The following is a 14,257-nucleotide window of genomic DNA, read 5'->3' as shown; positions in this document are numbered from 1 at the left end:
AAAGATATTTAATGCACTGTAAATGTCGGTAATTCGTGGTACTTTAGCATCCTCTTAAGAGAAAAAAGGTACCTTGCTGCATTTTTTAATATTATTTTTGTAATGCTTTTTTGAAATTTTTAGTGGATTCCCATATAGACAAAAAGACATCTTAAAGACTTTTTAAAGATGTCTTGCAAGATATCTTAATAATTGTCGTAAAGACATTTTTTAGAAGTCTTTTAAAAGTCTTACGCTACAGTTTTAGACATCTTTTCGATATCTTGAGATATCTGAAAGACATCTTGAAAATATCTTTAAGACATCTTTACGATATCTTAAAGACATCTTGAAGATATCTTTAAGACATCTTTAAGACATCTTTATGATATTTTAAAGATGTCTTCAAGATATTTTTTAGATCTCTTTAAGATATCTTTAAAAGACGCCTTGAAGATATTTTGTACGGCTGAGTAAATTTAATGTATTTCAAATACAAAGTATAAAATATTAGTATACTTATATTATTATTTAAATTATACAATACAAACTACTGACAATATTAATTAAAAATACGAAATATAAGTTGTACTTTGTATTTCAAATCGAAAGATTTCCAGTATTTTGTATTTTATAATTTAAATATTAAGTTTGCTAATATTTTACGTTTTGTATTTGAAATACTTTTTGTCCAGCCTTGATAATGTAGTAAGCCTTAAGCCTTAAGAAATTAATCAACCATTACAGTCGGTTATTCTCCTTACATTCGACTGTAATTATGGTCTACCGGCTTATTTAAATTTTACCAGTTTAGAATCTAAAACTAAGCATACATCAAATATAAGACATGTTTCGGACGCAAAGAACCTGTTGGTTAGACGACAAAATTGTTACATCATAATAATCACTTATATAGATGTACGTAATTATTTTAGTAGTAAGTAATTACTTATTATAGTTTTTTTCCTATAGTAATTAATGACATTAATATTTTTTTCGTAACGCCAATATTTAACCCTTAAACACACCGATCCTGTAAAATACGGAAACACATTTTTGGATCTGGGAGACTTTTTCAACTTTGAGAAGTTATAACTTTGATTACAATCAATATTTTTCTACGATTGTTTTTTTTAAACAAAATCTCAGGAGTGTGACTGCATAATCGGCATTGCCAAAAGATAATTTATTGTGATTATAAAAGAAAAACCATTAAGCAAAAATAAGAAGTTAGTCAAAAATCTACTTTCACTTCAAAAAATCACATCTTTGCACCAAAAAACGTTTAAGGACTTTCAAATACGGCGTTTTAAAGCTAAAGAGTCACACTTTCAAAAAAAAATTTGGTAAAGTCATTTCTTTTAAAAAATATAATTATGTAACATGGAGAATATGAGGTATTTTTGGGCATCTAAAAATTCACTTTAAAAAAAAATCATATCTTTGCAACAAAAAACTTTGAAGAACTTTACAATACGGCGTTTTAAAGCTAAAGATTTATACTTTCAAAAAAAATTATATTATTATCATTTCTATTAAAAAATGTACTTATGTAACAAGGCGAGTATGAGGTATTTTTGATTAAATCGTGTCTAAAACTAAAAATTGATGTGTCTCATGATATATTTCGAAAAAAACTCCTTTTTCTACAGCATTTTATAGTATTCCAACTTTAGACAGAGTATATGCAAGTAACATCTGCAAACTGACCTGTTTGAACGTATTTTGTCCAGTTTTTTTATGTAAAATACTCACAAAAAAAGTTTTACTTACACCCTATATGGGTCGCATTGACCCTAACAAAACTTTGCTGCCGTGCCGTTCGAATTCAAGTTGTCCAAAAAAGTTGATCAACCATATCAATCAAAAGATAAGATTTCAAACTTTTTTTACGTCTTGATCCAAACCTCCTATCTCATTTTGTCTTCACATAGCAAGCGTTCAAAACTTCATATTGGGTCTCTCAGACCCACTTACGTGTTTAAGGGTTAATTTGCATAAGAAATTTGCATCAAATTGATACATCATATCAAAGTGTTATTTAAAATTACTTAGAATAATTGATTCGGTTTTTTTAAATACATATTAAACTTTCACATATAAACATAGTGTATAAAATTAATATTGCATAATATATAAACTAAAAATAAAAATGACTATATTAAAATATTACTTAGTCAGAATTATTGTGATTTTTTTAAAATAAATACCTATTGTACTAATGTAGAATATATACATCACAGTAACATTGCACAATAAACAAAAAAAATACACATGTATAAAAATATATAAAAATATTATATAAAAATATTAGTCATATGTCACAGTTATTGTGCTTTTTTTGAATAATACCGCATCTTGTCACATATCAATAACACTTTACAATAAACAAAAAAAAAATAAAAATCTGTATATAAAAATATTAGTCATACGTTATAGTTATTGACTTGTTTTTTTTTTTTAGTAATACTGCATCTTGTCACCAGCATGTTGAAACCATCTTGTAATATGTTTCCTAATCTCTGCGATACTATTAATCTTATCTCCATTATTTTTGGTATTAACTACACCTATAAAAAAATTAAGTATTAATATGAAATCAATAAAAATAGAAAATTGCATTCATTGTATACGAGTACATAAAAATATAAATTTTTGAAAGGTTTATAAATATATAGAAGAAGTTTTAGAGTATCACACCAAAACCACATATTTGTTTTATTTGAAGTTTGATCTTTGCAAAATGTCAAACTGTAATAGGAATACGAATGAAAGCATAACAACAAAATCCATTGCAATGAAATTTTATGTTCCTCAATCAGAAATTAGATTCGTTAATATTAGTTTTATTTTTATCGATATTAACTAAACATTTTGTAATGAGCTTAAGCATTATTACATTTCATGATAAACCAATTTACTGATCTTTGATGAGGTTAAGTTGCTTTTGAACTTAATTATATTAGCACAGCAGGCACAGTTCAATTAGTTAATTTGGTACTTGTCTCTCACACGCGGGTTGCAGAGACCAAAAATAATTCCGCTAACGGATAAACGAATGCGTCCACACACGTTTGATTCCCCAAACGGACTTTACAGTATCCCAGATTCAACGACGGCTACGGAACAACGTGTTATAGGTTATAGCTCTCGCCATGGACATAGAAATAAGGACAGAGAGCATTACGATGCGGGAGAAGCCACTGCGGACGTTGCGATGAAGTAAAATGTGTCTAAGTCTGATTGGCCGTTACCGTGCGCGTGCGCAAGTAGAACATGTCTTTTACGAGATGTCATAAAGATATCTTTAAGACATCTTTTAGAGATGTATGAAAGATATCTTTTATGAGATATCTTGAAGATATCTTTTAGACATCAATTAAAGACGTCTTCAAGATGTTTTGTTTAAGACATCTTTTAGATGTCTTGAAGATGTCTTTTCAAGCTATCTTTTTCGAGATGTCTTTAAGATTTCTTTTAGATGTCTTGAAAACATTAATGCTGCGAAATGTTTACTGGGTTACGTAAGCCAATAAAATTTCTTGAGATGCTGTCTATTCCAGTCTCGTTCATTATACATATAAAATTTTTAAATCGTTTTTAATTATTTAATACAAAATTATTTTTTAAAAAATTAAGAAATTCAAAAATTCTCTTCTATTATTAAATTAAAATTTCAATGTTCATTTTCATGAACATAGAAAATATTTTTGTCATAAAATTTTACAATGATTGTTTTAAAAACGTCAAATTAAGTGTTAAAATTGTTATATATCTTTTGTGTTCAATTTTAATTTAATTAATAATAGAAGAGCAGTTTTGAATTTCTTGATTTTTTTTAATACAAAATTTACGAAAAAGAATTATTCTCATTCTCAGGATCGAATCTGGAAACTCGAGCATAATAGTCAACGTTTTTCCACGCATGCTATGCAGCTAACTAGTAATTCTTCGTAATGTTACTATAGGTGCTAGAAATATTTTATTATTTTTTCAAGAATGCCTAAATAGCCGGTTCTATGGTTTTGCTGTATGTAGTAAATTTATGAATGAATACTACATAATCATGAAATCATTGATCAGGGATCGCCGAGTTCCCGCAATATTGCAAAATTTTTGTCCCATCGCCAACAAAAACGAGAATATTTTTTAGTAGAAAAACCCTAATAGGATGTAACAAAGCGCTTAGAACGGCGCTCCGTGCACGCTAACTATCGTCGAACAATACATGTGTACTCGATCGACATCCGTAACGGCGAGGACACCGCAGTTGTCCATAAGTCTACGTCACATTATGCTTTCTCTCTCGACCCAGCGTCAAGTAAGAAAGATGCGTGGGGAGCTTTACTGTCTTTTTTTTTCTCAAGCAGTCTATTCTTCTTGACCTATCCTCTTCTGTCTCGAGCGTTCTTGATTTCTCTCATTACAAGCCGGCAACACTGCACAAGCCGGCAACACTGCACAGCTTAGCGAAACGATTTCAAATTTTCGTGTCGCGGATCAGAGTTGCAACGCGCGCGCGCTCCAGCGAAGTTATCGCGACGTTGCCACATAGCGCGTTGGCCATGCGACGAAAATTTTGCAAAATTGCGCTAACGAGAGGAACTCAGTAGTCCCTGGTCACCGATTTCATAAAATGTAATAGGATTGTAATTTTTATTCATACATTACTATAGTAGAATTCAGGCATTTTTGAGAAAATGATAAAATACTTTTAGCACGTATAGTACCGTTATGGGAGAAGGTTTATCAAGTTGGCCATGTAGCTCTGTGATAAAATACGTAGGTAGTATACTGAAAGTTTCAAGTTCTATCTCTCAGGACAATTTTTTTTTTTTTGTAAGTTTAGTATTGAAAAAAATAAAGAAATTAAAAAATGCTCTTTTTTTATTAATTAAATTGAAATTGGACACAGAAGATATGTAAAAATTGTAACACTTCTTTTGACGTTCAAACACTCATTGTAAATTTTCATGGCAAATACATATTTCGTGCTCTTTAAATTTTAATTCAATTGATAATAGAAGAGCATTTTTAAATTTTCTAATATTTTTTCAAAATGACTTACTTAGTGTTAAATAATTAAAAATAGTTTAAAATATACATGTAACAATTTTAAAAAATCCCACTAACTTTTATATAATTCTACGTACATTATAAATAATTATATGTACGTATGTATAAAGAATTTTTTTTTACAATTTTTACAATATCTGTGATTTCATTTGTCACATTCCTCACAAATTGATATATATATATATATATATATATATATATATATATATATATATAAATATATATATATATATATATATATATAAATATATATATATATATATATATATATAAATAATTGTAAAAAAAGTTATTTTTGATACATCCGTAAATACAATTATTTATTATGTATGTAGAATTATATAAAAGTTAGTAGGATTTTTTTAAATTGTTATGTATATTTTTTAAACTATTTTTAATTATTTAACACTAAGTTTGTCATTAAAAAAAAATATTAGGAAATTAAAAAATGCTTTTCTATTATCAATCGAATTAAAATTTTTCAAAAACACGAAAAATGTATTTGCCATGAAAATTAACAATGAGTGTTTGAACGTCAAAATAAATGTTACAATTTTTATATATGTTTTGTGTCCAATTTCAATTTAATTAATAATAGAATAGCATTTTTTAATTTCTTTATTTTTTTCAATATTAGATTTACAAAAAAAAATTGTCTTGAGAGATCGAATCTAGAAACTTTCAGCATATAAGCCACGCATTTTACTATAGCGCTACATGCCTAACTAATGACACGTCTTCTTTCGTAACGGTACTACAGGTGCTAAAAGTATTTTACTATTTTCTCAAGAATGTCTGAATTGTACTACAGTTTATATGAAAATTACAATCCTACTACCGCAAAGCGCGAGCGTGTACTGCTACTTTAGTATTATAGTATGGCATCTTTGCGGTGTGCTTCATGCCGTTTGTTGCGATTAGAGTTCTTTTTACACGTACGTCCGAGTCTTCGTGGGTAACCCGCAGTTAAATAGACGTTCAGAAAATACAGTTGTTATCGTTGCATGGTACGGCTTGTGGATCAAGATAATTTGTTCCGTGCGTACTCCTGCGCATCGCCTCCCCCCTCCCTCTCCCCCCCTTCCCCCTTCCTCCCCCTCTCTCTGTCTTTTTCCTGTCTTTCTTGTTTCTTTCGTCTCCATCGTGACGCGTTGTCACTCGTGGTCACTCGCATTCACCGTATCGTTCCCGCGCAATAGTTTGAGGTTATAATGTAGAGGCAATAGTCAGTTCGTACCACAATAGTGGGCGACCACGACAACGGTAGCGGCAGCGTCGCCGCCGCCGCCGTCGCCGTCGCCGTCGCCATCGCCGTCGCCGTCGCCGTCGCCGTCGCCGTCGTTGCTGGTGCTGGTGATAATAGCTAGTGAACGACTACGACAACGGTAGCGGTAGCGGAGGACAACGGGAAGCCGCCGTATCGTCTGCGAAGACGAACTACGTTATGTAAATACAAATTAAGGGGATATCAAAAGGTTTCTTTCGCCATAGACCGGTAAACCATTCTAATTATAATTACATTTGTAATTACTACCAAAGGCGTTTTGTGAACTAACTACTTATAACAAAATGCCACAGTTGTAAAATGTCAAAAGCATTTATTGTGGGTTTTTTAATTTTTTGCCAGGGTCATTATCGTGTACTGGCTTGTTATAACAAAATGCTACAGCTGAAAATTGTGCTGTGGATAGTTATAACCAAATATCAGATGCATTTATTGTGTGCTGACCTTCTAATTTTTTGCCAAGGGCATTTATCGTGTATTGGCTTGTTATAACAAAATGCTACAGCTGTACATTGTGTTGTAGATAGTTATAACCAAATATCGGAGGCGTTTGAACTAGCTAATTATGACACAATACTATAAGTGTTTATTATATGCATATAATTTTTATAAAACGCTGTACTTTATTGTACTTCTTCTCTTCTCTTTTTGTTATGTAATAAAAAGAAATAGAGTATCTGTCTAACAGAGCTCATGTGAAAATAAAAGAAAAACGACGCTTACATGATAAATGTCGATAAAAATGTTGGTATTGTCGATATTTATTATTTTTAGTTCTTAGAGATCCGCAGATGTCGCATTTAGTTTCACGGAGGGCCGCAGATGTCGCAGGACCATTAGAGTCTAGACCGACCTCGATTGAGTTTGCCGTTCACTTTAGCATCCCCTTAACTATATGGCCGAGAGTCTCGTACTCCTGGAGAAAGTCGGCGTAGAGTTGCGCAAGTTCTTGATTGGACGCGAAGCTCTACCGAAAAATGAGACAGAGGTTTTAAACGGTAGGCGGACAATGTATCGGCCTGATGGAGAGCGCCACGGGGTAAGTGTCACGAAAATGCGCTTCACATTGAGCTTCATCCTCTGTGAATGCGGATTGTGATGCGAGTGCGACTTCCTCCTGCATCCAGAATTGGCGAAGTAGAGTTTCGAGCTCATGGTCTGGGCAATTGCTAATGCCATGCGACGGCAATGCAGTGGGCGTAGACAGGTTTGGTACTACGCCAGACGGGCCGTATATTACCCAGCCGAGCTTGGAATACTGCGCGACGGGTTGTCGCAGAGTACCACGACGGAAGGTTTCGCCGAATAGATGACTAAGGACGTCCGAGCCAAGGATCAGGTCCACCGGTCCAGGCTTATACCAGGTTGGATCGGCCAGAGGCAGATTACACAGTTGGCTCCATGCAGTCGGGTTCACCTCCTCTCCTGGCGCCCGGCTCATCACGCGAGGCACAACGTAAGCAGCAGCGTCGAACTCAAACGTGGGATCGACGCAGGACTGCAATCGTAGAGTGAGTGCACCACGCGTGGTGTACGATGGTAACGATCCGACTCCGAGTAAAGGAATACTCGGGTGATGACGAGGACACCGTAGAAGTTGCGCGAACAATTCACGGACAAGACTGAGCTCTGCGCCGAAATCAAGAAGAGCGCGCGCTTCAATCGCCTGTCCGGAGCGGTTCAAGACGCGGACGCGAACGGTGGACAGCAACGTCATCGCGGGCGCATCCAGGCGACAACCGGACACGTAAAGCGAGATAGCGCCCGAGCCCGTGGCGACAGCAAGTGCCACAGCGGAGGATGAGGCCTTGCTCGCGGCACCTTGACCAGGCTGCATTGCGACACTCGAGGTCGCGGACGCGCGATGAATGAGAGTATGATGATGCCCACCGCAGAGCCGACATCGCTTAGCGGACTTGCATTCGGTTAACCGGTGATTGCCGAGGCAGTTTGCGCACAAGCGTTTTGATACAACGAACTCGCGTCGATCCTCCGTCGGTTTGGCAGCGAATTCGTTACAGGAGTCGATGAAGTGAGAACCGTCACAGAAAGAGTTGGTGGCGTTAACGCGCGAGGCGGGCTTTGTTGCGAGCGTTTTTGCGGCTTTGACAGTCTTGCTAGAATTCCCGGGAGCGATCACCTCTAGAGCGCAAATGCGCCCATCTAGAAAGTCGTCGAGCTCGCGGAACGTTGCCGGATCCGTGGCTATACCCTGACGCAGCTTCCACGCTTCGCGCGTCTCGGGATCGAGACGACGAATAATAAAGTGAACCAAGATGAAAGCCTACGAATCGATAGGCGCGCCGAGAGCCCCGAGCCCACCGAGAGCCTCTTTAACGGTCGATACTAAGGCCGGTATTAAGCCTTTCAAATGGCTGACCGATTTGCGCGCGATTGGAGCGATAGCGAAAAACTTGTTCAAATGAGCGCTAACGATAGCACGTTTGTTCTCGTACCGAGCTACGAGAGCATCCTACGCTGGACCAAAATTATCGACAGTAACCGGAACGTTTGCGATATGCCGAGCGGCATCCCCGGTGAGGCTGCTCTTGAGGTGATGGAATTTTTCCACCGCAGGGATGTCGTCGTTGGAGCCGACCATGGATTGAAAGAGATCGCGAAATGACGTCCACGACTGGTAACCGCCCGAGAATTTCGGAAGCGTGATCTTTGGGAGAGATCGCGCGGTGCTAGAGACAGGGCGAGAAGTGTCACTACCGAGAGAAGTATTTAACGCACATGGCGAAGCCGCGCGATCGCGCATCCGAAGCACTTCCGCTTTGACGTCGATGTAGGCGGTCTCGCACTGATTATAGAAGTCGTCTTGATAATACTTGTGCGACTCGAGCTCTTTCGTTCGCTTACCGAGAAGAACAGAATGAGCATCAGCGAACTTCTTCTATTTCGAATCGAGAAGCTCGAGCGTGGCGTCTAGGTGCTGCCGAGTCAGATTGTCCTTCCCCGTTTTTTGAGGTTCTCCACCGTGCGATTGATTTGGTAGAAAATATCGTGCAGGACGGTGGAGTTGAACTCGGCCATGACGATTGCGTAGAGCGGAATCAAACAGTCGGCAAGCACGCGGAGTCACAATTCACGGAGGTCACACAGTCCGAAATTGGTCGGTCACACGAGATGAGAGAAATTCCCATCGAGTTTGAGAGTCAGAAGATTGGCGCGAACTTGCGAGTGTCCGAGAAGCGGCGAAATAAGAGTCACTGATACGGCCGCGCACGAATACGCGATTGATCTCACTCGCGAATCCGGCTCGAAGGACCAGAAAATGTTAAGAGAAGTCTGAGATAGTTTTAGCAAATTAGAGATAAGCAAAAGAAAACACAGAATTGCGAGAGAGAACAAAAGCACTGTATTTATTAAATACGTTTGCGAGTGTATAAAAGCGTAATGAGATGCGATGAATAGAGGCACTTTCCCACTTATCGAAATCAAGCGATTGTCTGCCCGCCGAATAGCGATAGATTGCCGCGCTCCGGAATACGAGCAGCGAGGATCAGCGATTTTGGCGGCCGGCAGCGGCGCGCGGAACTTGCTGATTGGCTTCATTCGAAGCAGATCACACAAACATGAGCGTATTTGCGCGTGATGTTTTCGTAAAGCAACGCGGCAGGCAGGAATGCTCCGAGTCAATATATTCTAAATAATACTGCATGCTGAATTAGATAGAATTCCAAATTTGCTCTGAACAGAACTGGATTGTTTTATATGTTTATTAAACGCAAGTATGGTATAAAACAGATATAGGTATGTGGCAGATATGTATATACGTAAAACGGTTTTTATACGTTAGTGCAATATACGTTTATAATAATCGTTCTTATTACGTATATATAATACGGAACGCATTTTATACGTTGAAAAATGGTTTATAAAATGCCAGAAATGTATTTACGTTTATAACACGTATAAAAATACTATAAAATACTAATTAAACGTTTCTTAAATATGTTTATGATTTATAAAAGTTGTCCCTTTAAATAACATATCAAAAATAGGATTTAATATCCAGGTACGATATACTTTTTAAATATGTTAATAAAAGTTTAAATGTAAATTATATTTATACGTTTTTATTGCAACAATATTTAAACGAATAATAAACATATTTCATACACATTTGGTATAGCTAATTAAAGGTTTATTGAAAACGTATCTTATTTATGAAATGAAAAACATTTATAAATCATTTCAGAAATACCGAATACTCTTAAAATCTAAGACATTCAATTATTAATAGTTATTTTACACGTAAAAACATATTACGGTGCTTTCAAAAATCGAGCGATTTGCTTTGGTTTTGAGTCTCAAACATAGACTTTGTACTATGTCTATGGTCTCAAAGCTTTTTTGCGACGCCAGTCTTCGTGCCTTCGCAGCTTGCGCGGCTTCCACTAGGTGGCCATGCCGCGAAGAATTTTTTTGTGAGTCGAGGTGGCCACAGGCATTATATTTAGGCGCCACCATGATCATCATTCTAAACCGCACTTCAGTGAAACTTTTGGGAACTAGTTGTAACCTCGAGACGAATTTCGCTCTCGTTTTTTTTTTTCAAATGTGATGTGTATGTAGTTTGCCGTTCCACATAAAACTTTTTATTTTTACATGTAAAAATAACAATTTGTATTGTTATTAAATTTTGTACATAAATGTTTAATTCAGATTTAATCTTTATTTAATCATTTTGAACGAAAAAGAAAAAATATTGTTTTGGAAACTATAATTTATTACTTATTTGTTTAATTTATTGATTTATTAATACATATTTTATATAACTATATAAATTGTAGTGACTATTGGGCTCAAATAATTTTTCAATAGTTCTGTGTAATAGTTCGTCCCAATAATCCGCGAAAAAACTATGACAAATAATCCAATAGTTTTATTGATAGCTTTACTAATAGTTACAATAGTCCATTTTCGTAAGGGTAAATACATTTCTGGCATTTTATAAACCATTTTTTAATGTATAAAATACGTTCCGTATTATATATACGTAATAAGAACGATTATTATAAACATATATTGCACTAACATATAAAAACCATTTTACCTATATACATATCTACCACATACCTATACCTGTTTTATACCAAACTTGCGTTTAATAAACGTATAAAACAATTCAGTTTTTATTGGGTTTATTGTGAATAGTCGATTAATAATTATTTATATATTAACTATTAAAAGTAGTGTGCTGGTGATTATTCCAAATAACCTGATTATGAAATCAATAATCATTCTATAAAAGAAGTATTGGGGAATGATTATTGCAAATAATCTCATTATAAAATCAATAATCACTCATTCAAAAACTATTAGGAAATGATTATTGCGAATAATCTAATCATTAGATGCTACATAATCACTATTAGAGAATGAATAATCACTATTGTAAGTCAATAGTGATTATTGCCTTTCCAATAGTTCATTTCCGTAAGGGGTAGTTTACTATTGCATACATTTCTGGGATATTGGATTGGATAAATTTAAAGATGACTCTCTCTCTCTCTCTCTCTCTCTGCACGGAAAAAAGAAAATAGCTGTCGTAGCTAAAAACTGCGTAGGGTAACTAACTTAAAGTTGTAATATATGGATAACTATTATCTGTAATACTATTATCTGTAATACCCATATTATTTTTTTGATACCTAATGTGATACCTATATTATTTCTTTGAAAGAGTTTAATTGATACACGAGTTTAACTACAGAAAATATTTATTATTCAATATTGCTATCTACATACTTTGTAGCTAAAAATGTATTTAAGGTAATTACATTAATTACATTAATTAGCTCTTAAGTTAATAAACTTTAAATATTATCTATGTATCACTGACATAGCGAATGTCCCAGTTGCGCACAGACCCGATTGGACACCACCAATCATAGCGGTCGATGCCTAGAATGTTTCCGTTGGTTGGGTTAGATTAGATTACGTGATTGGTAGTGTCCGATCGGGTCTGTACGTAAGTGGGCCTCATCCCTGACATATTGATTACTTCTAATAACTATTTTTATGTTGTTATACAATGTGATTCTGATAGGCATGCATGTTTTGCTACTTTACTAATGCATTAGGAACAACAGCAAAGTGTTTTTTGTAGTTCATAAATTTATAGTTATAAATAGCAAATACAGCTTTAGCTAAACGTGATTAACTATGGCAGCGAAAATTTTTTCTCCGTGTAGAAAAGACCCCGCACATCTCTTATGGATATTGGGTTTCGGTCAAATCTTCTCGTATTTTGGAAAATTGTAGTTTCAGGTGTCCTGATTAAAAGTGTTAATGGGCGCAACCTCCTAAAATTAACAGTTTCTACTTACAAGAGGAGAATTAGGTGAGTCACCCTGGGATTTTGATCCCAATTTTTGTAGTTACTCTGGAGACAAAAAAAAAGTTTAAGTCTCCTGGCGTTTGATCGAATAGGCCTTAGTTTTGAAATAATAAATTTGTAAAAATTGGCCATACCGCGGCGCGCCATATGAGCCTTCCCGGTAATTGTTTTCCCAACCACTGCAGTCGGCTCCGTGCGTTAGGCTTCACAATCGTAAGATCCGGGTTCGCTCCCGGATGTATGTAATTTTTTTTTTTTTAATAAGTGTATTTATTTATCTTGATGATATTGACATAGTATGCAAATTTCTAAAATAAAAAATTTAATTTAATATCACTTTCTAAACATTAATTTAAATTTAATTTGAATTCAAGTAATAATATTTAAAATAATAAATAGGTAATAATAATAATAATAATATATAAGTTATTTAAAATAGATAACATATAAAGGCAACGTATCTAAATTTTTAAATTGTTTAATTTAAAATTTAATTGGAAATAATATCAACAGTATTTTAAAATTCTAGTTTTTAAAATAATTAATCGTAGAAAAAGAATACCAGTATTAAATTTAAACAATTTAAAAATTTAGATACGTTGCCTTTATATGTTATCCATTTCAAATAACTTATATATTATTATTATTATTACTGTTGGGGCCCGCCGAGCAATAGGCTCGACCTTGTAAGGCGTCCCCACGAGGGCGCCCAGGCAATTCGAGTAACATGGCCGCCGTGGCTAACACGCGCTCAGTTACGCTCCGTACTGATTTGCTAGAATATACTCTCTCGTGTGATATCGAGTGTGCACGTCGTCATTACGGAATCCTCGCGGACTCATCCTTACCTCCCGTGACACCCGCCCATTTATCGGGACCCAACAACTGGCGCTGTGATTTCTTATTTGAACCGACTCGTCTCGTCCGCACCACGTGTCTCTACGCATAGAGGAAACATTCCGCAATCATGTCGATAACGCAACTTGAGGCTCTTACAGCTGCAATCAACAGTCTCCTGCAACTTCAATTGCAGAAAGAGCAATCTCAAAGTGAGAATCCAAGATCTACAATTCCGCCGATCGATGTATATAACCAGCTCAGTGCCCGCATCGAGAAATACGCCTTCGATACCAGCACCAACACCGACCATTCGCAAAATGGCTGCCACGTCACGAGTACACATTCGTCACCGAGACGGAAGTGCTCCCCGCAGAAATGCGTACTCGCCTTCTTTTAGAAAAATTAGGCCAAGCAGAATACGACAGGCTAGTGGACCACGTTGCACTAATAGACCCGTCCAAAATGAAGTTAGAAGATATTATCACAACGCTGAAAAATCTTTTCCGCGATAAGATATTGCTCACACGCCGCCGTATTGAAATCTTAAACCACAGATATGAAAAATCATTACCGATTTCTGAGCATATTGATCGCATAAATCGTTTCGCTTCCGAGTTCGAGCGCACAAAGCTCACAGACGACAGTCTCAGAGTCTCCTACTTCTTTTACAATCACTCTGTTACTCCCGCGATAACGACGACCTCAAGAAATTAGCTTTGCGCATC

The 14,257-nt window shown here is 35.7% G+C and overlaps 2 protein-coding genes and 1 long non-coding RNA gene across 5 annotated transcripts in view; 1 reads left to right on the top strand and 2 right to left on the bottom strand.

Annotated features, from left to right (window-relative positions):
• The window catches only part of LOC105207374 (cordon-bleu protein-like 1), a 245,652-nt gene that overhangs the window by 91,491 nt on the left and 139,904 nt on the right, over positions 1-14,257 (top strand). The window lies entirely within an intron of this gene.
• On the bottom strand, positions 2,114-3,380 carry LOC113004705. Its single transcript, XR_003269169.2, has 2 exons — positions 2,879-3,380; positions 2,114-2,549 (listed from the first exon to the last, which is right to left on the bottom strand). It is a non-coding gene; the product is annotated as an uncharacterized LOC113004705 (long non-coding RNA).
• On the bottom strand, positions 7,332-8,942 carry LOC120356926. The gene is made up of 2 exons (XM_039445831.1): positions 8,844-8,942; positions 7,332-8,624 (listed from the first exon to the last, which is right to left on the bottom strand). Exons 1-2 carry the CDS (start codon positions 8,940-8,942, stop codon positions 7,332-7,334), a joined length of 1,392 nt encoding a protein of 463 aa, XP_039301765.1.

Source organism: Solenopsis invicta, chromosome 2, assembly GCF_016802725.1.
Source record: "Solenopsis invicta isolate M01_SB chromosome 2, UNIL_Sinv_3.0, whole genome shotgun sequence".
Classification (NCBI taxonomy): Eukaryota; Metazoa; Arthropoda; class Insecta; order Hymenoptera; family Formicidae; genus Solenopsis; species Solenopsis invicta.
This window is presented reverse-complemented; position numbering and strand designations above follow the sequence as displayed.